The sequence below is a fragment of the Pediculus humanus genome, genomic scaffold (assembly GCF_000006295.1).
Source record: "Pediculus humanus corporis 1103172108281 genomic scaffold, whole genome shotgun sequence".
Classification (NCBI taxonomy): domain Eukaryota; kingdom Metazoa; phylum Arthropoda; class Insecta; order Psocodea; family Pediculidae; genus Pediculus; species Pediculus humanus.
In genome coordinates, this window is record NW_002987850.1 from 810,362 (window position 1) to 836,347 (window position 25,986).

Consider the following 25,986-nt stretch of genomic DNA (forward strand, 5'->3'; position numbering starts at 1 on the left):
TCTTTTTTTGTTGTGTAATTTTACCAACCGGAATTTTTTTTAAATGATTTATTAAATTTCAAATTTTGTTTTAGTATTAAAGTGTATTTTGCTATTGTGTCATGCTACTAAAAGTGTTTTAATCGAATTATCTAAAATTCTCGAATATATAAATTTTTAAATCGAACCTACAATATAAAAAATATTGAATAATATACAAGTAAAAAAAAAGTTTTAAAAAAAAATTCTAAATGAATTTTTCTTATTTAAACTAGTATTTATCATATCTCGAAATGATCTACATATATTTCCGTTTGTACTTTTTAGAAATCATGGCAAAAAAAATATTGCCATCTTTATAAAGCAAGCAAGTATGGTATTGAAAGATTAGAATTTTTCGACAATGAAGATGAAGCAAATTCATGTACTTCTGGTCGATTCATCACTTTAGAAAATTGTGTAAAAATCATTCCAGATCCTCAAAAACTCCAACCGAACGTGTTTGTAGTAAGTGCCTCCATTTTTTTTTTTCCCCCCTGTTTTAACTGATAAAGGACTTCTCGATAATTTATTTCGAATAATTCTTTAATCTTTAAAAGTATTTTTTCACTTTAAAATAACATTAAAAACATTGATATTAATCAAAAATTCTAATTTTTAGGTTGTTACAAGAACAACAAGTTATCATTTTGCTTCCGTCGAAGATAATGAAATGCCTGAATGGTTGTCTGCTTTTCAATCGGTCGCATTTAAAGAAGGTTCAAATACTCAAAGTATAGAAGAAGATAATGAATTATATTGTCCATCTGGAGAAGGTATGTTATATTATTTTTTTTATTTAATATTGAAAATAATAATTTAACAATGACATTTATTTAATATGATGTTAAAGACCTATAAAAATAAATGCCATAACAATTTTATAACTCATTATTAGTATATCGATGACTCATAATTTTCACTCTGTAAAGAAGGTTTTAAATTATATATGTAATTTTTTTTTTATTGATCTCCTTCTTATAATGTTTTATAACAATTTATTAAAGCATAACTTTCTTTTTTCATTTTGTTTTTTTTTTTTTTTAAATTTAAATATTTATTAATCGTCTTCCATTTTTAATGACATTGCCAATCGAATATCTATGTATATATGTATGTATGTATGTATGTATGCTTGTTCGAAACAATTTAATTAATACTTTATGAAAATAATAAAAAATCTTATCATTTTTATTTCATTTATATTCTTATCATACTTTTTCATAACAATTTAATGTCCATTCTTTGATTTTATGCTAGTTTTTATGCTACTCTCGTTATTTAGCTACGTTTTAGGCTTACTAGCGTAGGTAGGTTAACGAAACCGGATTGATCATTGAATAAATTGAATCAGGGTTAAATTTTATAAATAAATTTAATTTCGATAAGATTTAGCAACAAAAAATAAAAATAAAATATCCAAACTATTAAAATCCGTGTATAGATTTTTATTTTTAGATTTAGAATGAAAATTGGGCAAGTGTGAAATGCCCATTATCACAATTTCCCCCCCCCCCTTTTTTTTTGTTTTGTAATTTTTTTTTGATCCTTAAATTATTCAGGAAAATTAAATACGCCAAAAAAAAAAAAGTTTTTTAAACGACGAAATAATAATAATAATAATAATAATAATGTAATCAAACCGCAAATCACCTGAGGGAATCATCACTCTCTCTCTCTCTCTCTCTCTCTCTCTCTCTTTGATTCCCGCTCTCTCTAAACGGAATTTCCCGTTTTAGATTCTAAGAAATTTATTAATCATACAATTTCCACTTTTTTTTTTTTTTTTTATTGTATGTTAAAAATTTTTTTTACAATTTCAGGTTTGTTTTCGGTCGAATTAGTCCAGTCGGAAGTTTCATCTCGTTGCGGTCTCGATCCTGGACCTTATACGTTACTCTTAACATCTTCGGCAATACAACTTAGAGATTCTAAAGAACAACAGCTCCTATTTACGTGGCCTTATTTATATATTAGAAAATACGGATACAGGGATGGTAAATTCACATTCGAAGCAGGTAGAAAATGTGAAACGGGCGAGGGGGAATTTCAACTCAAATACAGCAATCAACAGGAAATTTATCGTTGTTTGTCATTGAAAATGAAAAGCATGAGAAAATTATTGGGCGGTGAAATCCCGTCGTCGTCGTCAATTTTCTGCAGCGATAGTTCAAATCAATTTCAAGCTGCTTTAAGTATGGAAGCGCGGTCGAGGAGCCCGCTCCCTCCGTCACCCAACACGAGCACAAACATACTCGATTTGGATTTAAACGGTTCATCTCAATTTAAATCCGTGGATTGTCTTTCGAACGGTCAATTTAACACGGGTCCCCCTTTGAAACCTAAAGCCACATCTTACAATAGTTTATTTCATTCATCTTCTTTCGAATCTCCCCCTCTTCCCTTCAAACAAAAATCTTTAATATCACCGACGTCGGAAACGAATTCATTGAATTCGTTAAACGCCCCCCCTTACCTGCATCCCAAATCATCTTCGGTATCTCAAAATTCATTAGATAAAATAAATAGTAGGAAATCTCCTAATCTTTTCAGAGCGACACTAGTAGATATAGATATACACGAGTCACCCGAGTCTCAGGGAAAATATGCGGAATCGTTAGTAGCTCCTCCTCTTAAACCAAAGCCTATGAAGCCCCCCCGGAAAAATATATTTATTTCGAGCAGTCAAAAATGTGCCAACGAAGAAGAATCCGGTTCGAAACGATTTTATCGTCAGAAAAACGATTCCCTCGCCAAACAGGATTCTCCGATGTCTCAACAACAAAATTGTTTATCCAATTTAATTTCCACGGACGTTTCAAACTCGACGCCGCCCTACGACGAAGTCGAAATCAGGCACGAAGCTTGGAAAACTTTGGGAGTCGACGAAATGACACACACGGAAAGGCCCTTTAGTCAAATTATAAATTCTTCCGATTCGTCGTTGGACTACGAAATATTGGACAACGTCGTCGATGATTCGAAATTGATGAAAGAAAACGAAAACGACAAGATGGCGGCGGCGGCGACGACGACAAATGGCGGATCCACGTCCAAACCGTGTCAAAAGTTTATGTTTTTACCCATCAAACCCGCGTCGGTGTCTGGAAATTACGACACGCTCCAACATTTCGGTAGCACTTTGAATAAAACAAATGGAAAATCCGGTTACAAACAAATAATAATAAATCATTCGAATTCGAGTCCTTCGAGTCCGAGTCCTACCACCACCATTACCACCGATACCGGATATAGTTTGCTCGAAAATTATGCCAATAGTTTAAATCATACATTTCACGATTACGACGAAGTCGACGAAAGACCCATCGAAACGTTTCGTATGGCCGACGATTCTCATTTGGGCTACGGCGTGATAAGGAAAAAACCGGAAAATCAAATTCAAAATGATCTTCTCCGACTTCCGCCCAAGCACAAAGTCTATAATAACATGGAGTATGCTGTTATAACAAAATCGAAGCATGTCTAGTCTTCGTACCACATTACGAATTATTATTATTATTATTGTGTGAGAATGGTATTTCACACGATCGAACCTTTTTCTATCGCGAAAGGATTCGAGTTTTTTAATCTATTTTTTTTTTTTTTTTATTTTTGTTTTGAGTGTTGAGAATTTATCTTAAGGTTTTATTTATTTAAATAATTTTTTTTTTTTTGATTGTTCTAGAGCGTTTTAATGTTTCACTTAGTCTATTATTATTATTATTATTATTATTATTATTATTATCTGATAGTATATATATATACGTGTTATCACAATTTACGCTTAAAGAGGATATTTTGTTCAAAAAATGCTTTTGAAAATTTCACGGTCGAAAAAAACAGGAAGAGGAGGTGGAGGAGTAGGAGAAAAAGGTTTTTTATACAAATTTTCCAGAATCGTTTCCGGTTGAAAATTTTTGTTTTTTTTTTTTTTATTATCGTATTTGAATAAAGAATTGTTTTCGCGCTTTAATTCAAAATAAAAAACAATAACAATTTTTTTTTTTTTTGAATCATCGTCGGATTGTTTGGTTAAACAAACAAACAAACAAACAAACAAAAGAGAAAATTTTTGATTGGTTGGTTGTTGTTGTTGTTGTTGTCGGTGAGTTTGCGAAATCGTTAAATAACAGGTTTTTTGTAATTTTTTTTTTTTAAATATTTTTGTTGTTTATTCCGGAAATGGTAGTCTTTAGTCTCACCACCGGTAAAACAAGGAAATTAAAACTACGATCCCATCATTACCTTTTAATCAGTTATTATTATTATTATTATTATTATTATTATCAATTTTGCCGTCGTCGTCGTAGTCATTATTATTATTTTATTAAATTTATTTTGTAAAATCAAAAAAAATTTTTTTTAAATTTTGGATTAGTTATATTATTTATATCCGGTTGTAATTTTTTTTTTTTTGGAATTTTTTTGTGTTGTCTTGCCCCCCCCCCTCTTGCCCCCTGCCCCCCTTTTGCCCCTGTATGTGCCAAAAAGACTTTTTATTAAAAAAAAGCACAATAAAGAGAAAAAAAATTAATTACTTAAATTAAAAAATTAAAAAATTAATACTTATTTCTTTTTTTTTTTGTGAGATTTCTATCATGTAAAATCCTATTATTATTATTATTATTATTATTATTATTATTATTATTATTAGTATTTCTAATTAAATATACTCTGTAAGATTAATTACAAAGGTATTGTAATGTATAATTGATTTAAAAAAAAAATTGAATAAATGTTTAAATAATAATAATAATAGTAATAATAATTTATTATAATGATCTCTGTATTTTTTTTTTTTTGTAAAAAATATAAAGAAAAAAAAAAAAAAAAAACAAGAAATCGCCATTTTTAAAATGATAATAATTTTTGTTGGTGTAATTATAAATAAAAAAAAAATAATAATAATAATATTATATAAAATGATTGTTATTTGTTTTTATATATATATATACAGATTTATATGTAAACAATAAAATTTTACATAAAAGACATTTTAAATAAAAAAAAAAAAAAAAGAATTAATAAATTGCTCAAAATTTTTATTTGAAAAGTTAAATAAAATTATATTTAGTATTGCTAGAATTATTTTTGACAAAAATCCCATTTATTTAATAATAATAATAATAATAATAATAATAATAATAATAATGTGCCTTTCAAATGTGTAGAAAAAGACGTATGTAGTATTTTTTTTTTTTTTTTGAAATTTTGTCCACACCTGATAATTGTAAATAATTATTTTTATAAATTTCGATCGTTTTACTTTTCACGATTCCTAAAAAATTTAAAATAAAAATATTAACGGAAATTATTATTATTTTTAAATCGAATCGTGCAATTTTTTTTTTAAATGTGCCTTTAATGATTTTATTATGAAAAATGCATTGAAATTGTTTTTTTAATTAATTACAATAAATTATCTATATTCAATTATTTAAAATATATATTATACAATTGTTGTTCAAATTTTTATTTTTTATTTTGTATAATATAAAAGACTGTAATTATTAAAAAAGAAAAAGAAAAAAAATTGTTTTATTTATTTATTCATTACCGTTAATTTCAAATTACTCGCAAATAAAAATGGCGCCCGATCGGAAAAAATTTCTGATTGGTTTGCGCCAAAATTACGTCTTCTGCTACAATCATCAATCATTTTGAAAAACCGTTTGCACTTCTTTATTCTTTTACTTTTGTTAACGTTTTTTTTTTCTTTTTAAATATCGTTTATTTATATTTAATGTTTAATATTTGTTTATTATTTTCCTCAAACGTTTATTAAGTGTAATTTTATATTATTTAAAATGTTAGACGTGAAGTTCGACGCGTCATCAAGGAAGCATTTATTAGGAGTTTCCTTAGCAGACTGTAAATTGAACTTAAGTAAGGCCAAAACTATAAAATTCAGGAGGCAAGTTAGTAAAATACATATTTTTATTTATTATATTTATATTTTTTTAATTGTAATTACTAAAAATTTACCTTGTTATCCCCCCCCCTTTTGTCCCCACTTTTTATATTACATACTTTATGGTACCCCATGGAATTTTCTATATCTTTTTTGTATAAAGTTAAGTTTAGCATCTCAATTTAAGTTGTTTTAGTTGTTTTACTTAGTAATAAGATAACTTTCAACTAAAAAAACTAGTAACTTGATACAATTCATATGAAATATTAGTTAATTAGTAAGCACACCACCACCACCACTTCATTAATGGCTACCAATGGTTTAGTCACCTAATACCAATTAGACATTTGATAAAGTAATTAATGACTAATGGGGTGGGGGGGGTTCATTGTTCGTTGTAGTAGTAATAGTAGTTTTGTTTACCCTTGTAGAAATATTAGTCAGAACTCTTTAAAATTTGTAAAATAAGTGACAGCAAATCAATTACTCAACATGCAAACATCAAACGATTTGACGTTTCATGGTTATCATTTGACTAACCCAATTCCTTATGATTAGTTTGACCTGATTCCTTTAAAAGAAAACATCTCGACCACGAGAATGGTGTCGTCGTTTTTTAATAACACAGCGAGTTTTATATATGAATAATAATAATAATAATAATTTTACATAATGATTTCAGTTGTGAGTTGATATAATAAGAAACAATGATAAAATATAAAGTTGTTGAAGACGGTGCCATCACATTTATATGTTAAAATACAAGTTTTTTCTCCATCAATACAAAAAACAACCAACCAATGCACATAAATGATTCACAAATATTTGAAAAAAAAAAAAAAAGAAAAATGACTTAAAAAAAAAAAGGAGGTAGAAGTTTCCCTTGAAGTTCAGGTAAGGACTTACACAACCTTTTTTTTTTTTTATATAAAAACTTTAAATGATTTTTTATTTAATTATAACATTTTGAACTTTTAAATAATTTGTGTTTTAATTATGTATGGGGGTGTACATAGGAATTCATTTTATAAAAAAACATAAAAATTTAACCATGCAATACAACAACAACAACAACAACTTATTGTTATTTAAAATTGTTTATAATCAATTGTACAATTGAAATTCAATTAAATAATGATGATGATGATGATGATGATGATGAATCAAGTGACATTCTGTTGTTTGATTTTTTATTTAGTCTAGGTCAAGGTAGTTTATAAGATATTTTATTTATAATAATACTTATTATTATTATTAAAAATAATTTCAGGTTTTTTTGGGATTTATTTATAAAAATTTAGTAATTATGCAAGTGTAGTTAACAAAAAACATATAAAAATAATTTTTGTTGTTATTTATTTATATTAAAATGAAACAACGATAAGTACTTAATAAGACAATACAAAAAAAATTAAATTAAAAATTATTGACCTTTATTAACTTTTTGATATAACACGCGAAATTAAATTTTTTTTTTTTTTTTGGAAATTTTTATTATTATCAACGATGCAAAAAAAAAAAAAATGTTTTTTTCGTTTTTCCTTATTCGTATTATCTACGCCATAGATTAATAATATCCATTTCTTAGAAAACTTATTATTATTGTTATAAATTTATCATATATGGAATTATTATAAATAGTAATTCAACAAAAAAAAAAAAAAAAAAAAAATGGTACTCTTAAAATTATTAAATAATTAAAAGGATAAATAAAAAATTTAAATTTCTGAAAAAATATTTAAAATGTTTTTCTTTTTTTTTTTTTTTTTGTCATGATGAAAAATTTAAAGTAGTCTCATATTGATACCTTGTTTTATAAAAATTTTGTTTTTTTTTTTTTATTGTCAAAAATACTATTGAAAAAAAAAAAAAATGAAATGAAATGAAATGAAAAATTTATTTGATTTTCCAAGATGAAAAAAAAAAAAAAAAAAATCAATCAAAATTTTGATTAATTTTATATATAATTCATCATTTCATTTTTTTTTTTTTTTTTTGTTTTTTTCTTTTTTAGTTTTTTAGTTTCAACTTTTTTCTCGGTTGGTTTAAATAACATCGATTGTTATAAAATAATAATAATAATAATAATAATAAGAAGAAGTAATAAAAAATGTTATTGTTCATTTTTCGAATTGTTTTTTTTCTTATTATTTTTTGTAAAAAAACAGGAGGAAATTATTTTTCCGACAGTCATAATGTTACGTTAGGTAATACCCGTGTTGTTGTTATTTTCTCAAGGAAAAGTAATGAAATAATAATAATAATAATAATAAATATTTTTTTTCGGGTTTTAATTTTAGCTGTTATAGTTGAACAAAAATTTGCATCGAAAGATGATTTATCTTTTGTTATAAAAAATCTTATATCCGATGCAAGGAAAAAATTTGTTAAAAATGGAGATTTAACAGTTCAATATCATACGAATACAAACACGATTCCAAAAAAAAGTAAGAAATTTAATAAAAAAAAAAAAATGGCGATTAAATTTGTCAACAAAAAAAAAAAAAAAAAAAAAAATTTTGTTGTTCTGATGTGTTTTTTTAAATTTTAGATTTGATAGCCGTTCTGTCGATCGCATCTTGTGAAAATACTTGGAAAATATTTCGTAATGCAGAAGATGATAGTATTCTTCATCTTGCTATTACCGAAGCTGATTGTCCTCGTTTACCATTTGAAGAAGCCATTACTGTACCGTTGATTCGAGAAGGTGGAGAAATTTCACAAATTATTTTAGACATACGAACAATTCATGGCATCGATTGGAAATCGGCTGTTATTTTTTATGATACTTCAGCAATCGGTTAATTTTTTTTTTTTTTTTTTAACCATTACAAGTGTACGATTCCATTTTTTTTTATTCAATTTATTTTTTTTTTTTTAGACGGGGAAGAAATTCAAGGAATAACGTCTGCTTTGTCAATGTCGGTACCAATTCATTCGGTGGATCCAGCATCAGTATCAATATTTAAATTGGAAAGAAAAAAAAACGAATGGAGCAGGTATGTATATAAACTTTTGTCTCTTTTTTATTTAACGTGTAAGAAAAGATCCCCAAGAAAACATTTTTCAAATGCGATTTTCTTTTTATTCCAGGAGGAAACAAATTCGTAACATACTAACAAATTTCCCATCGAAAATATTGGGTAGTAATTTTTTGGTAATTGCAAAACGTGACCTTGTCGGAGTTATCATGGAAGTCGTAAGTCCAGTTTTCCTCTTGATTTGCATATCAAAATGCTAAAGATGCATTTGAATCAGGTACAATTCTATCACACTTAGGCTAAATCAACAGGACTAGTTCATCCTCTTTCACAATGGCTTTACATAATACCAGATACAAATGTAATTCGAGACAATATAACCGCCCTGTCAACGCTCCTCATGGAAGGCGATAATGTTTCTTTCATATACAACGGAACCTCAGATAATCCAGATTGCATCGTTAGTTAAATACCTGAAAATTTTAAAAATTTTTCCATCATTAGCTAAAAATCCCCGTTTGTAAATTTTAAATTTTTTTTTTTTTTTAGGAAGGATTAATTTGTCACGTTGATGAACTCATAAAAAGTTTTACCGTTTCATTAAATGAATTAATTAGAGAAGAAATTGAATTATCAAGTCAGGTTTCTGATGAAGAATGGGAAACTATAAAACCTACAAAATTAGATCGTCGCATTTCTTTACTTTCTCACATTAAGGTACAATACGTTCAGAAAACAATTTTTTTTTTTTTTTTCAACGATCAAAAAAAAAAATTTTTCTTTTTAGACAAAATTGTCTGAAAGTGGAGGTTGTGATAAATGTGTCACGTGGTTATTAAAAGCCGGTGAAACTTGGGGTAAAGAATTTGAAATAAGAAAAAAGGGCGAGTCGCGCTACGATGATTTTCTTCAAGATGTCGGTCTTTGGCATCCGAGATCGGGTCATGTTATGAAAGACATTTTATTTCCGCATATCGTTCACGGTTTTCGCGGTCGTTCTTTACCTCTAATTTCTTTTAATGTGAGTCACCATCTTCCCTCATTTTTTTTTTTAAAATATTAATAAAAAAATTATATTTAAAAAAACTTATTTTTACAGCATCCTCCGTGGCAGATAATTAATCACAATGAATCTGGTCAATTTGTTGAATTTAAAGGATTAGTTTTTGAAATAGTCAACGAACTTGCTAAAAGTTTAAATTTTTCGTGAGTTTTCATTGGTTTATCTTTTACCCTAAATAAATAAATAAATAAATAAAAAATGTCTATTAGCATCCAAACATTATTAATATTTATTTATTGAGTTTTTTTTTAGCCCATTAGTTTTTTCTGCAATTATTAATTATAGAGTGCGGTTTACCTTGAAAAATGTAAAATTAAACAGAAAAAAAAATTTTTTTTAAATATAATATTAAGTTTATAATAATTTATAATTTATTTTATTGTAATAGGTATTCTGTAATTTATCCACAGCAAAAAGACAAGCAAAATTTTTTTAACGATTCTGCAAAGTACGAGGTACGCTAATTTTTATACTATAAACGTTAGATCAAATTCTAATGAATTATCTTCTGCTTGCTACGCGGAAATATATATTTTTTTTCAAACAATTTACAGGGGTTAAATGGAACTCAGGATTTTTCAACGATAGCAGCAAATTGGGAAATAATTATAGAAGCGATAAAAAATAAAAAAGTTTTTTTAGGAGCCGTTGCTTTTATTGTATCTCCAGAACACAAACGTTTTATTAATTTTACAACTCCAATTGGAATCGAACCTTATACGTTTTTAGTGGCACGACCACAAGAATTAAGCAGAGCTCTTTTATTTTTATCACCGTTCGGAGGAGACGTAAGATTTTTCGTATTAACGATACCTGATGTGTTCAAAATTAAAAAAAAAATTTCGATTCTGTACCTGCTTTCAATCTTTCGCAGACGTGGCTTTGCATCGCCTTGGCAGTAGCCATCGTTGGACCATTGTTAAATTGGTTTCATCGCTCTACACCGTATTATGATTATTTTAACACGAGAACCTCAGGTGGTTTACAGACTGTTACCAACTGCTTATGGTATATGTATGGCGCTTTATTACAACAAGGTAATCCAAGGCTAAATAAAATTGTTTCAGGTTTCGAATTTGCATTTCACCATGATTTTTATTTCAGGAGGAATACATTTACCCATGGCCGACAGCGGTAGAATTATCGTCGGAGCTTGGTGGTTATTCGTTTTGGTTATCGTAACGACGTACAGTGGAAATCTCGTAGCTTTTTTAACGTTTCCAAAAATGGACGTGCCCATAAACACGATACAAGAACTCCTTCTACGAAAAAATAGTCTCAATTGGGGATTCGTTAGAGGTTCGCCAGTGGATTTGAGGCTTAAAGTAAACATAAAAACTTCATTTTGTTTGGTTTTTTTTTTTTTTTAAATTTTATAAATATTAACCGGGTGTGATTATTTATTCCAGAATAACGTAGATCCAAAATATAAGGAATTATACGATAATGCACAATTGTATCGTAAATTAGAATCGGAAACGATAGAAAAAATTCGAAAAGGAGAACACGTTTACATGGATTGGAAAACTAATATGTTATTTTTAACAAAAAAACAATATGTGGAAACGGGAACGTGCGATTTTACATTCGGTATTTTTTTTTTTAATTTAAATAATTTAAACGTTTAAGTGTTCATTTAATCCATTTTTTTTTTTTTTTTTGCGTTAGGAACCGAAGAATTTTTAGAAGAACAATTAGCTATGGTAATTGCTCAAGGAAATCCATACCTTCCACGTATAGATCAAGAGTAAGAATCAAAAAAAAAAAAAATTTTATTATTATTCGTTAAATTATTTTATAAATAAATAATGAAATCTCGTCGCAAAAGAAAAAACTTAATTTGATAAATTCTGTAAATGTCAAAGTTCAACGTTTAAATTTTATTTAAATAAATAATTGCATAATTTTTTAAAAAGTATATATATACAAACGGTTTTTTTTTGATTGCATTAATGTATATGATATTTGAGGACACAACTTTCTAATTAATAAATTATTTAACTAACGAAATAGTTTTTTTTAAATAACTCATAACGGTCGCGAGTATAAAAAATAATTTTAATTTTTCGTTTTTTTTTTTAGAATAAGAAGGATACATAGAGTGGGATTAATATATAAATGGCTACAGGATTACCTTCCAAAAAAAGATAAATGTTGGAGTACGAATCGTTTGACAGAAGTAACAAGTCACACGGTTAATATGAGAGATATGCAAGGATCTTTTTTTGTCCTCTTCCTAGGTAATAAACAAACAATTTCCCCCCCCATACCCCCACCCACCTCCCACCTCCCACTCACCTCCCTTAAATATTAATAAACTCAAATTAAAAATTTTTTATACAACTTCCCTAGATTATTTCGGTTCAATTTTTATTTCAGGTATCATACTCTCAACTATTCTTATTTTAACAGAATATTTTTATAAGAAAAAAACAGATCGTGAAAAAAACGTCATCAAACCTTTCACGACCTGAAATCAAGGTACGAAATCAATTTGTTTCCCTTAAATTTTGTGTTTATATTAAAAAAAAAAAATCAATGTCAATTTCTCGTTTGTTTTTGTTTGTTTGTTTGTTTGTTTGTTTGTTATAAACCGAGCGAGATGTATACAATTTCAACTTTTGATTTTTTTTTGACGTCACGTACCTGTTTTTCTTATTTTTTTTAATTCGAAACAACAACAAACGTTTTAAAATGAAAATTTTTTTTCTCGAAATTTTTATCATTTATTATTATTATTATTTTTTCAGGTTCGTAAATGAAAATTAGTGATACATTTTGGAAAATTTTTTTTTACAAGAAAAGAAAGAGAAAGAAAAGGAAATTTACCGCCGGTGGGTGAGACAAACAAAGGAAAAAAATTATTTTTTGTAAAAAAAATCAAAGGTAATTGAATATGATATATATATTAAATAAAAGGAAAATGGTGGAGGGTTTTTTTTTTTTTCGTAAAAAAAAAAAAAAAAGAAAAAAAAAATTTTGTTTTCGTTAATTCTAAATTAAATTTTAATCGATTGAATCAAACACCATTTAAATTAAAAAAATTTTTTTTTTTTTACTTTTTTTTACTTTTTTTTTGTTTTTTTGAGGCGTTAGAAAATTAAAAATGGCTTCCGCCATTTCGGGTTAATAATAAGCTCGTGAATAAAAATGAAAATTTTTTTTTTTTTTTCTTTTTTTTTAAATGCTTGGGTTAACTTTTGCATGCTCTTTGTTTAAGTGGTGGTGGTGGTGGTGGTGGGGGTGATGGTGATGAAAATGTCGACGACGACTACGACGACCATAATTAACAAAAATGCATTTCGTTAAAATTTTCCCTGTTTTTAAAAACTGGACCCCATGACCCCAAGTGATTTTTTTCATTGAGTTTATCTTTTTTATCCTTTTCCGTCATAGTTTTTTTATCTTGTACGTTTTTCCGTGATGGATCCCTGAAAAATAATTCGATGATATCGTACCTGTTTTTCCACATTAATGAGATTTGAGTAAAAAAAAAAAAAAAAAAAAAACTTTTTTTGTCTTACTTCATCGTTTTATCAAATGAATAATTTGTTATTGAATTTTGTTTTGCTCCTCCTTGAACCATTTTGTAGTCGTGATTTTTCAGGTTGTTTCCTGTTGTTTGTTGTTGTTGTTGTTTTGATTGTTTGACAATGTTTCGATAACTTGATGAGTTTCGTACGGTGTTTAAATAAATGATGATGATGATGAGTGGGATGATTGTTTAGATTCTAGGCGTGGGCAAGTAACTAATAACAAGAAAAATTTTAATTAAAGAATAAGGTTTGGTTGTTGTCGTCATCATTTTAAAAACGTATATAGGTACTCACTCTAAGGTACGTGTTGAAGACGTGTAAGTACTTGGAATTCTAAACGATTACCCGCATTACCCAAACGACTACCTTTTTTCGTTCTTAAATTTTTGCTTAATCTGAAAAAAAAACAAAAGAAAAACGATTTAATAGAACGATTCGAATGGAAAATGATGGAAAAGGATGGAAAATGATGGAAAAGGATGGAAAACGATGGAAAAGGATGGAAAATGAAATTTTTAAATTCGTTTGTTATAATAAGATTCCATTCTTAGAAAGTTGGATCATAAAAAAAAAAAAAAAATTGTTGAGTAACTATGTTAACATGTTGAAACGATTTGGAAGATTGAGAAATTTCAAGACGTGGAATCATCATTATTTTATATATATTTAAGAATAAACAATGGAAAAATGGAAAATTTTTTGTTATCCAACTGGATCCGTTATCCAAAGGAATCGAATAGTAGAGGAAAAATTTTTTGGTAGTTGATGACTACTAACCTTACTGTAGGAAAGAACCTCAACGGTACTTGAGAAACTCCTGAATTTTTACTCATGGACAATTTAAACACTTTGATCTTGATTGAAAAAATTTTTAAGCTTGTGAAAAAAACTAAGAAAACACTTTAAAACACACACAGAGAGAGAGAGAGAGACACAAGAAGCACAAGAATAAGCACAAGAACAAAATTAACACTTGTTATATTAGAAAAATGTAAAAGCGAAATGGAGAGACAATCATTTGATACGTCCTCTAATATACCACTCGTATTTACAAAAAAAAAAAAAAAAAAAAACAAGTTTGGTAACTTGTGATGAAGACAAACCTAATAATAATGGTCTAACCTTCTAAGAAAATTTCCTTCACGAAGAACTTGCGTGTGAGCTACGTGCTACCATGAACGTAAAATCATTTTTTTTATTATTTCTACCATATTTTCTTCCTTTTCCTTTTTCTTTTTCCAATTTTTATAATACAGACACACGTAAAATTCATTTGAAAAAAAAATTCTTCGTATAATTGAGGTCGTTGATGTTTTTTTTTTTTTTCAATACTCGTTTCAAAATGGCTGACACTTTTAATAATAATGATAAAAAATTAATATGGAAGGAGTGATGATGAGTGAGTGGACATAAAAAATAACAAGGATATAATATTCGAATTCAAAAGAATTTATTAAAATTAAAAATATATAGATTTTTTTAAAAAAAAAAAAAAAAATTACAATTCACATATATAAATAAAGTGAAAAATTAAGCCGAAAAATATTTAAGTAAAAAAACTTATTTTAACAGTATATAATATATAAATATTATTATTATCTCAAAATATTTTTTTTTATTTGTTTTAATCGTCTTCTTTGTTACCGAGGCAAGCTATCTGATATAGAAATTGTATTATCGTTCTCGTCGGTCTTCCCGTCATTCTTCCTTTTGGTAGATAAGGGATTTCTTCACCGTGTGATAGCATACCGGTACCGGCAATGTCTAAATGTAACCAATCAACGCAAACGAATTCTTGTAAGAATGCAGCTCCCAAACAGGGACCACCTCCGACTCCCAAACCAACGTTGTGTAAATCAACCTCGGGAAAATTAACGACTTTATCCGTGAAATGTTGCCACAATGGAAATCTCCAAACTCTGTCTCCGGTTATGCTTCCGGCTTTTTGAAGTTCTTTCCATATGTCTTCGTCGTTTGAAAAAACACCCGTCGCACCGGCTCCCAATGCTTTTTTCATTCCCGTCGTAAGGGTCGCTATATCTATCATCATTCTCGGTTTGTATTCTATTTGACCGTACGTCATGGCGTCCGCGATGCAAAGTCTACCCTCGTGACCGGTATCTTGCACTAATATGGTTTTACCAGCCATCGAGTGAATAACGTCTCCGGGTTTCAATGCCATACCACTTGGCATGTTTTCGCAAAGTGGAATTAGACCTGCATAAACATTATTATTAAGTTTATATTATCATTATTATCGTTTAATGATATTCGATGAGGGATTCACCTCTGATATTAAGCGGTAAACTCATGGAAGCAGCTGCTTTTATAACACCGACTATAACCGAAGCTCCAGCCATGTCAGCTCTCATTTCATCCATTCCGCGAGGAGCATTTAAACACAAGCCACCGCTGTCGAATGTGAGACCCTTACCTAAATCGAAATGGACGTCGTTTAATAAATAATCACCAATCGGACATACTTATTTCGAAGGAAGAGTATCATTACCGATCAAAAGTATCGGTTTTTCGTCAAGAGATCCACCACAATAACCAAGTTCCAAAAACACGGGAGGTTCGCAGGATCCTCTAGCAACTGACAATATGGCATTCATTTTTTTCGTCTCCAACCAATCTTTATCTCTTACCTCAATTTGTACACCACAAGGACATAATAGATCGATAACAGTTTGAGCAAAAACTGCTGGAGTCATACAATTTGGAGGACAATCAGCCATTTTTCTTGCTATGTTTTGTGCTTCAGCTTTAAAAATACCTCTTGTCCACGCCTCCCTGTTAAAAAAATGTTAATTTATTTGAGTGTACCTGTGTATATGTTAATACCTTGACAGCATTGATTATCGTTTTTCCGTATTTGAGTAATGTATTCGCAAGGAACAACTCACTTATCATCATCTCCGTACAAGTCGACAATGGCTATTTTTAATTGATCATCTTTACATTTAAAATCTTGATATCTCCACACAGCAAGTTGAGCTCCTTCGGCAGCTGATTCCGGATGACCCATACCATCGAAATTGATGCAGGTGACTCCCGTTTCTCTTAGTCTTCTGGCACCCGTACCCGCGGCGATTCTTACATTTTCTTTACATTCGTCGAGTTCTTCGATTCTGTTGTAGCCGACTTCTTCTTTTCCCACGCTCACAACGCAAACGTTAAAGTATTCAGGGTCTAAATTTGTGAACGTAACCGAATTTCCAAGTTTCATAGGCGTACTCAAGCTGAAAATGTAATTTTTTTTTACAAATGTGTTGTTATCCCTTCGGGACATTTTTTTTTTTTTATTTATTTTATATTCATTTTGATACTTACTCACTTAAAAAATCACTTAATTTACAACCAGTGATTTCGTTAAATTTTTGAGCGCTGTTACTTAATTTCATTTCATCTCCGCATATGAAAGCACCGAGTACGAGCCCTTTCTAAAAATTATTTTTAAAAAAATGTTTGATTCAAATCTTTTTTGTCATTTCCCCCCAGCCCCCCAGCCCCCCCTCCCCAATGAATGAAATTTGTGGATGGGTACCTTTCCTGTTAGATCGCAATCTTCGCATAAATTATTAGCAACGTTGTCGTGTGACCTATCGCACCCTCTTTCCATGCTTCGAAATCTTTTGAGAATGTTGAAAGCATTTTTATGCTTTTCGTAAGCCCTAAAAACTCTAAAAAACATTGCACTTAAAAAAAATTTTTTAAAAAAAAATAAAAACCAACAGTGTTTATAACAATTGAGTAAATAATTTATTTATCATACAATTTTTTCTCGCTTTCAATTTTAGAATCAAAGCAGACGATTTTTTTTTTAATTATTGATACTTGCTAATTTAAAAATATCATTTTCGTAATTACTTCTTTGTATTAAATCTTAAATCCATTCAATAATTATTCGTTATTAACTCATCTCGTGGTAAAATTTTAACGGTTTCTATTTATTATTTAACGTACAATTTTTTCCCCCCGTACGAAATCTTATTGGAAACTTGGAAATTTTTTTTTTTTTTGTAATTAACGTTTAAAATAAGACATTTTAAGTTATTAATTATCGTTATTTAAAGAATTAATCACTTTTCGAATGAATTAATTAGAATTTTATTTTACCTCGTGCGAAAAACAATCGTAAAATACAAAATTTCTTATTGAAAAAATTTTAAAAAAAACCGACTTTGTTTTCGAACAAGATGTCGGACGAAAAAGCGCGGTTTTCTATCATTTCACCGCCTTCTTCAACGCGGAGTCGCGACGTTTTTGATTGGCTCGTAGTATTTACATATACTTCTACTCTGTTTACTCGTTTCACAATGCAATGTTATTTGAAGAATTAAATAAGTTAGTTGACACTGAAAAAGAGGCTATAGAATTTGCATTACAATGGAAATTACTACCGGAAAAACATGTTATTTGTCCCGTGTGCAATATTGGAAACGTCGGATGGTACAAAAGATCTCACGAGGGTTTAAAAATTCCATACGCACTTCGTTGCTCAAGGAAAAAATGTAGGAAAAAATGGTCAGTTACAAAGAATACGTGGTTTTTCGGATCTCATTTAAGCGTCAAACAAAACATATTATTAATATACTGTTGGATAAAAGGTGACACGGTCGGTGAAACATCGGAAATACTTAAATTAAGTAAATCTACAGTCATGGATTATTATCAATTTTGTAGAGAGGTGTGCTACACGATAGTCAGTAACAGGACGAAGCCCATTGGAGGGCCCAATGAAATAGTTAGCCTGTGTAATTATCAAATTGACAGATTTATAGACAAACAAAAGAGGATAGTCAGTTTTTTAGAAGGTGTCAATCAGGGTAATGATGATTGTTTTTTAGTCGAAGTTCACTCGAAGGAACCCTCAACGTTAATTTATTTAATTAAAAAATTCATATTGCCTGGTACTACGTTATTAGTAGATAACTTTAGCGATTATTCAAAAATATCAGATGGTGAAAATGATTTCGCTGAAAAATATAATATTAAAATTGTTAAAAGTTTAAACGATTCTGTCGCAGCCGTATCGACACCTAAAAAATGCTTATGGCGTACTGGGAAAAAATTTAGCGAAGATGAAGAAAATAAAACTAGAGATTTTGTCATGTTTCAATATTTATACTTTCATCCTATCGAATCATTATCTATAGGAGAAAAATTTAAAAGATTTTTAAGAGATGTTGCCAAAGTATATCCAGGACCATTTAAAATTTCATTGACTCCAGTTATATATTAAACTTAATAAATTTTAGGAAATCTTTTTTCGATAATTATATATACATATACATATTTTAAATAATTTACATATACATAGATATATATATTTTTGTAGGTCTTCATACAATGCAGAATTTTTTTTCATTATTAAAAAAAACAAATCAATCAGTTTCTAATCGATTATATTAATTTTTAATATATATTTCAAATATACACTCATAATCGGAAAAAAATTTATTATTTATTTAAATTTATAGTAAATTATTAATTTATTGATTTTTATAAATTATTAAATCACGTTATACAATTATTAATATCATTTAAATCGATTATGAAATATATTTTTTTTTCTTTCGTAATAATGTACTTTTCTATCAATTTAATTTTTCTCGGTTTCTATTATAAAATAAAAGATAAATAGCCAGTTAGTTTTATTATTATTTTTAATGAAATTTATTTTTTATAATAATAAATACACACAAATAACAATTTTAAAAATTTGGCACGTTTTTCAATTAAAAAAGAAATACAAATAATAACGTATGAATCGTAAAACGGAATAGAATCATTAATTTTCATGATGACGGACATTGCACTCGAGTTATTTATACACGAAACAAGATGGCTGCTGTACCGAAGGTTTCGTTCTTTAAAAACACGCGTTGATGCGTACCAGGATAATCGTCTCTTTGCCGTTTTGCAGATAAAAAATGGCTTAATGGTAGATAATCCGCGAATAGATCAACAACGTTACGTCGACATTAACGAAAAAGAGGAGGAGAAAATCCCGAAATTTCAATTCGACGGTTTCAACGAAACGACATTTCTTCCCATGACGGAATAATTTTTTAAATAATTCGGAAGCGGTGGTACGGCTATCGATGTGACGGGTAAATTTTTAATCACGTTCGGCACGTTTCCTAATATTTTAACGGCGGATTTGAATTCCATCTTTCTCAAAACTTCATTGTCGTCACCGAGCCACGGAACACCGACGGACTGCAATCGGGAGAGAAAAAAATAATAATAATAATAATGACGATCCACAATCGGGAATTTTTGGGGATTTCAACTCACCGTTACCGTATAACTCCTTAGATCGATATCATCGTCGTTATCCACGCATTCGTTATAATAATCGTAATAACTTTTTTTCAACGTGAAATCGATTCCTTGTTCTGTTTCGATGGCTTCTCCCTGCGTGAAAACGGGTCTGTTGGACAAATCCACATTTTCCTTTCTTCTCAACAATTTCAAAAGGGAGTCCAATGAATTTCCCGATAATTTAATCATTTTACTTTTGTCGTATCTTAAAGCCCCGACCAAATACTAATGATGATGGAGGAGGAAAACAATTCTTTTATTATTTTAATCGGATTATTTTATTAAAAATTTTTCTTATTATTTTACCTCTCCTATCAATGCTGATCTTTTATCTTTTATAAAAAAATATCTTCCATCGGATGAAATGACGGCATAACGAGGTTTTTCATAAATTCCAATTTTTTTCAAATCTTTAAAAACCAATGATATCCATATTAGGTCGTCGACTTTCTTCACCAAAACCAACTACAACCAAAAAAGGAAAAAAGGTAAATATACAAAATTTAAATTTTTCTTCTTCATCTTCTCTTAAACAACTACCACTCACAGCATCTTTATTCTCACTCCTTATCGTTCTCTGTAACAAATCGCAAAGATCTTCTTCTCCCAGGTTCGAAGTTCCCACAAATTTATTTGCCGTCCATTTAAATTTAATAGAATGCGACATCATGTCTATATAAATTATTATTATTATTAATATTTAATAATTCGAATCGATGTCTGAGCAATTGTCAACTTACGTTCCAATTCCAAATCGAATGCTGTCATTAATATATCTTTCACATCCCATTTTGCTTTCTGGAAACAAACAAAAAAAAAAAAGCGCGCAAATTTTTTAAATTTAAATTTTTCGATAATCGATTTCAAATTTGCAAATTTCTTTCAATCAAAAAAAAAATGTCGTTAATTAATTTACTTTTATTTCGAGAAATAATAATTCCGCACACATTTCCGTCGTGTTACGCAACCTTCGAATTTTTATTCCGTTTTCGATGATCGTATAGGGCATTTCGAAAAATTCAGGTACGATTTTTTTATATTCGATAGGTTTAAATTGATTGAGAGTTTTCATTAAATATTCTTCGACTTTTTCTTTGCCTGAAATGGACAAATGAAATTACCAATTAAATTTAAGGGAAACAGGTATATTGTGGATTTCTGTTGTCGGTTTAAGGTATTGTAAATAATTCCAAAGGTTTTCTCTTCCCATTTCGTCATTGTCATACTCACTTGTTTTTTTTTTTTTAGAAAAAATGATTAAAATTTGTAACGTTAAACAAATCAAGGTATGTCCTTTTGTATGTGAGAATTGTGATGAAAAACAAAGGATATGATTCCACTTTCCCAACATTTTTTCAAAAGAGGATCGACTAAACCTTTTTTATCGTAGCAATGATGCCACAAGGATAAATCGGACGTGCAATCCGTTCCTTCGGGAGGTGGTTTGATTTGTATTTTGTTCATGCATCTCGTGCATTTAAATTTGTCGTGAGTGTCGCTTTGCGTTCCCGTTTCGAGTTTAAACAAATCCCTTAATTCGTCTCGGGAAAAATGTCTCGCAACGTCTTCTTCGTTATCGACAACCGTCGAACTCAGAGCCTTTTTATGTGCTTGCCTCTGAAATATTTTTTCTTCGATCGTACCAGTGCTAAGAAGTCTGTATATGAAACAGGGTTTTTTTTGACCGTCTCTCCATACTCTAGCCATAGCCTGATCGTCGTTGGCAGGATTCCAGTCGGGATCGAACATGACGAGTCTATTCGCACCTATGAGATTTAAACCGCATCCTCCAGCTTTCGAACTGAGCATGAATATGAAATCTTTGCTTTCGGGATCGTTAAACTTTTCGACAACTTTCCCACGTTTTTTTATCGTCATCGAACCGTCCAAACGAACGTATTGATAATTACGAAATCGACTCAGCTTTTCGAATAAGTCCAACGTTTGGGTATAGTTTGAAACCAGGACGATTTTGTCGTTTGTCGTGGCTTTGATAAGAGCTAACAACGTATCTAAAAACATGAGTTTCCCTGACATTTCAGGTCTTACATTTTTAATGTCGTATTTTTCAGGTAAATATTTTAAAGCGTTTTCAAATCCTTCTGTTTGTTTCATGATGTTTTCGTACACTAAATCTGGATGATTGCATAATTTTTTTAAAGTCGTTATGGCGGACAACGCCGTTAAACTCATTCCCTTTTTGCTATTTTTTTCTTCTCGCACGGTTTTCTTTAAGGCATCTGATGCAATAAAATCTTCGTAAAGTTGCTTTTGTAATCCTGTTAATGTTATGCAAATAACTTGTTCAGTTTTGACAGGTAAATATTTTGACAACAAAGCAGCAGTTCTTCTTATCAGGCACCTATTAACTAAAGCAGCCATTTGTTCTAAACATTCTTGTCCCTTTTTTCTTTCTTCGATGGTAGAGTTTGCATCTTGCCCTCTCAGAATAGGAATTTCAAATTTTTTTCTAAATTCTGCAGCAGTACCGAGAATACCTTGATTTACAAAATGTATCAAACTGAAGTACTCGAGCAAATCATTTTGTATCGGAGTGCCAGATAGTAAAACTCTTCTCTTAGCATTGAGACCCATTAATGCTTGATATGTTTGATTTTCATGGTTTTTTAATCTGTGACCCTCATCGCATAATACCAAGCCAACTTCACCTTTATGAAGGACTTTGACATGAAGTCTAAATGTTTCATATGATATTATAAGTATTGGGTTGACAGGTCTGCGAGAATAAGTGTTCATGAAAGATTGTAAATTCCTATCGATATCGTCTTTGCTGCCAGAATCAATGGCAAGAGCATTTACCCTTCCTTTAAGCCATTTGTTAATTTCATTATACCAGTTTTTGACGAGACTGCTAGGTGCTACAACTATGGCTTTTTCAATTAATGGTTTGCAATCTGGACCTTGTTTTAACAGAGTCCACATTAATGTAATGCACTGTAAAGTTTTACCAAGTCCCATTTCATCAGCCATAATACAGCCATAAGCATTTTCTATTTTTACTCCAGTCACACAATCATACATAAATTTTACACCTTCTCTCTGATGAGGTCTCAATACATTAGATAACATCGGATCTACAACAACATGAACTAATTGTTCTTCTGAATTAGTTTTAAGCTTTTCATGAGCACTGAATTCAGGAGGGGAAAATAATATTAAAGCATTCGGTTCATCCGGATCATGCAAAGCTCTCCTTCCTCCATTTCTACGAATTCCTAAAGCTCTACAATTATAACCTCCCTGATAGTTTGGTATTGGTATTTTGAACGGTTTAGATAATATTTTTCGTATGAAATCTTCGTGACTCGAAACATTTTCAAATGAACATGTCATTTGATTTATGAGACTTGGAAACTTTTGAGTTGATATTAATGGTTTTCGAACTTCTTGAGCACATCTCCGTTTCCTTTTACTTTCTCCTTTAGAAATACTACTACTACTACTAATATCCGTCGTTTCCAATTCTCGCTTCTTTCCCAAAGCTATTTGACTAGGTGCAAAGCTTCGTCTCATAGTTATCCAATTTAATATCTTCTCATTCCAATTCTATTACAAACGGTCAAATAAAAACTTTTATTTTATAAAATAATATACGTATTTAATATTTTACTTACAATTAAAAGTCATATTGTACTGATGAAATAATATAATTATTGTACTGACAATTGTATAAAACGTTAAGACATGCCGCAGTCAATAGAGGAATCAAATAAATTTGGAGGGAAAATACACACACATAAACACCAGGCTAGAAACTTTCTTTTCAAAGTTGCGCCCTTTACAGTGTTGTCATATTTATCTTTCTCATTTTGTCGACACTTTTATAAAATCGTGTATTTAAATAAAAACTTTTCATTTGGTATAATTTTTACATCCATTTTAATTTGTTTCGTTTAAAAAAAAGTTTTTTCCTTGTTAATAAACATGACAAAATAGATAGTTACAGTTAAATTCGGTGCGAGAACATAAATAATAAATTTGGCAACCGAGCGGATTCTGCATGTGCACAAAAAAAAAATAAAGAAAAAAAAAATGTACTTATCGAGAGTACTCCGCTATGGCAAGGTGTATATCTCTTTTTGTGATAAAATGTATTTGTTTTTTTACGTTTTTTTATTATGTGAAATGTCAAATAAGTAAAATTACACCCCCTTCAATAACTTCAGTAACTGTCCTATATAAATCAGTACAAAATCTAAGTTATAATATAAGTTTTAATTATTTAATTAAAATAGAGGGTGAAAATTTACATCCCCGAATGTTATTACGGTTGACGAATGAAACCGGTAACGAAAGAGATTATTGTGACAGTGGAATCGATGATTTGAAAAGTGTTTTTTTTCATCCCCGTTTTGTTAACGAAACCGTCGGTTTATTTACAGTGATTTTTGTGAATAATGATATTCGTGAACCCTTGTATTTATGTGTTGGTGATGAGACCTTGAAATCATCGATTAATCCATACAGTCGAGAATTGATAAAATGGATTCACCAAGGTCGTAATGTGTTCTTACTTAATGATAATCGTCAAAACAATGACAATAAAAGATCATTTTTCATCAATCCCAGGTTAGATATTATTATTATTATATATATATTTGACAGCTGTAGATTAATCAGTATTTTGTTATCACCTGATAGTTGCAAATTCTTATTAACGGCATTACGAAGATCAAAAAAATAATTTTTCATTGACAAAAAATTTTTTTTTTTAAATTAACATCGAAACTTCTTTTTATATTTTTGGATAAATTTAATCAATTACTCGTGTTGTTGACACTGAATTTAATATCTTATTATTTATTATTATTATTATTATTAAGGTCAGTACAAAAATTATTATTATTAACTTTGATATTCGATAATTTAAATTTTCTTTCCCCTTCTTCATCTTCTTAACATATCGAAAAAAAAATTTTGAATAATCGAAAAAAAAAAAAAAAACTTGAATTAATGAGGTCAAAAAACCACATAATTATTATTATTATTATTATTATCAGTAAAATAATTTTCCATAAATTATCGATAGGTAGAAAAAAAAATATCGACTAATCGTTTACATCATCCCTTATTTATCATCATTATCATGTGTTTTACGAGTAAAAAAATTTTTGCCACAACCAAATAGAAACTTTGATCTTTTAATGAGAGGTACATTTTATTCATTTTAACACTTATTATCTTTTTTACAAATAATTTATTAACATTTCAATAATAATAATAATAATAATAATTTTCCCTTGTCGTTAAAATGTTGTAATAAATAAATATTACATAACATTGACAATTATTATTTTTTTTTTTATTACTCAAAGTGTGTCATTCGACAGTACAAAGTTTTTTTAATAATTAAATTTTATCATCATTTTTAAACATTTTTTTTTTTTTAATGGAGTTTCTTTTACACACACACACAAAATTAAAAACGTTTAATTTAATTGAATAACATCCTTAAATAAGTTTAATTATCTTATTAATAGAAAATGATTTGATACCGACTATGTCACATCATTAAATTTTCACAACCAATGATTCTAACTAAAATTTTCTTTAAAAACTTAATATAACTTCTTTTTTAAATGGGGAGCCTATGGGGACTTTGATTATATTATTATTATTATTATTTAACGTTAACTTTAAACAATGCAAAAATTTATTCGCGGATACATAATTTTTAAAAATGAAAACATTCAGTAATTTATTCATTTCATAAATTATTTATTATTATTATTTATTTATTTATTATTATTATTATTATTTATATTTAAACGTCAGTCCAATCGTAATCTGTTACATTTATACACATTATTTATTTATTTATTTGTTTTTTTTTTTTTTAAATGTAAATAATAGTAAAAGTCAAACAGTTGTAAATTTTATAAAGTAATTTAAATTTTCTTTTAAAAAAATCTGACAGTACAATAGAGTGCATAATAATAATAATAATAATAATAATAGCAAACTATTATCTAACATTTAATTATAACGTTTATAAAAGCTCCCTTTCAGGTTTTTTCAGGTTCTATTGAGCTTCTGGCTTCTACCTACCTACCAACCAACCTGTTAATTAAATTCGCGTCATTTGCTTTGCAAAAAAAAAAAAAGTCTATTATTTTGTTTTCAATG

General features: G+C 28.8%; 6 protein-coding genes across 6 annotated transcripts; 3 read left to right on the top strand and 3 right to left on the bottom strand.

Moving 5' to 3' along the window:
* Window positions 1-324: 324 nt before the first annotated feature.
* Phum_PHUM513110 (Docking protein, putative) lies at window positions 325-3,505 on the top strand (the record flags this gene model as incomplete). The annotated part of the gene is made up of 3 exons (XM_002431081.1): window positions 325-477; window positions 641-794; window positions 1,842-3,505. Coding segments are annotated over 3 exons (1,971 nt in total), but the record flags the coding sequence as incomplete, so codon positions are not given.
* Window positions 3,506-8,039: 4,534 nt separating this feature from the next.
* Phum_PHUM513120 (glutamate receptor delta-1 subunit precursor, putative) lies at window positions 8,040-12,447 on the top strand (the record flags this gene model as incomplete). Its single annotated transcript, XM_002431082.1, has 17 exons — window positions 8,040-8,136; window positions 8,230-8,376; window positions 8,481-8,729; window positions 8,811-8,928; window positions 9,023-9,128; window positions 9,209-9,374; window positions 9,464-9,627; window positions 9,698-9,931; window positions 10,010-10,116; window positions 10,362-10,428; window positions 10,528-10,761; window positions 10,848-11,010; window positions 11,078-11,298; window positions 11,383-11,563; window positions 11,642-11,720; window positions 12,056-12,213; window positions 12,353-12,447. The coding sequence occupies 17 exons, from the start codon at window positions 8,040-8,042 to the stop codon at window positions 12,445-12,447; spliced, it is 2,586 nt and encodes an 861-aa protein (XP_002431127.1).
* Window positions 12,448-13,259: 812 nt separating this feature from the next.
* On the bottom strand, window positions 13,260-13,559 carry Phum_PHUM513130 (uncharacterized protein; the record flags this gene model as incomplete). The annotated part of the gene is made up of 2 exons (XM_002431083.1): window positions 13,260-13,431; window positions 13,498-13,559. 2 exons carry the CDS (start codon window positions 13,557-13,559, stop codon window positions 13,260-13,262), a joined length of 234 nt encoding a protein of 77 aa, XP_002431128.1.
* Window positions 13,560-14,649: 1,090 nt separating this feature from the next.
* On the bottom strand, window positions 14,650-17,163 carry Phum_PHUM513140 (Cytosol aminopeptidase, putative; the record flags this gene model as incomplete). The annotated part of the gene is made up of 7 exons (XM_002431084.1): window positions 14,650-14,735; window positions 15,154-15,726; window positions 15,797-15,943; window positions 16,019-16,302; window positions 16,416-16,751; window positions 16,843-16,948; window positions 17,121-17,163. 7 exons carry the CDS (start codon window positions 17,161-17,163, stop codon window positions 14,650-14,652), a joined length of 1,575 nt encoding a protein of 524 aa, XP_002431129.1.
* A 670-nt stretch (window positions 17,164-17,833) lies between these two features.
* Window positions 17,834-18,754, top strand: Phum_PHUM513150 (uncharacterized protein; the record flags this gene model as incomplete). The annotated part of the gene is made up of 2 exons (XM_002431085.1): window positions 17,834-18,338; window positions 18,441-18,754. The coding sequence occupies 2 exons, from the start codon at window positions 17,834-17,836 to the stop codon at window positions 18,752-18,754; spliced, it is 819 nt and encodes a 272-aa protein (XP_002431130.1).
* A 2,366-nt stretch (window positions 18,755-21,120) lies between these two features.
* Phum_PHUM513160 (uncharacterized protein) lies at window positions 21,121-23,373 on the bottom strand (the record flags this gene model as incomplete). The annotated part of the gene is given in 2 exon segments (XM_002431086.1): window positions 21,121-23,276; window positions 23,292-23,373. The coding sequence occupies 2 exon segments, from the start codon at window positions 23,371-23,373 to the stop codon at window positions 21,121-21,123; spliced, it is 2,238 nt and encodes a 745-aa protein (XP_002431131.1).
* Window positions 23,374-25,986: the final 2,613 nt, after the last annotated feature.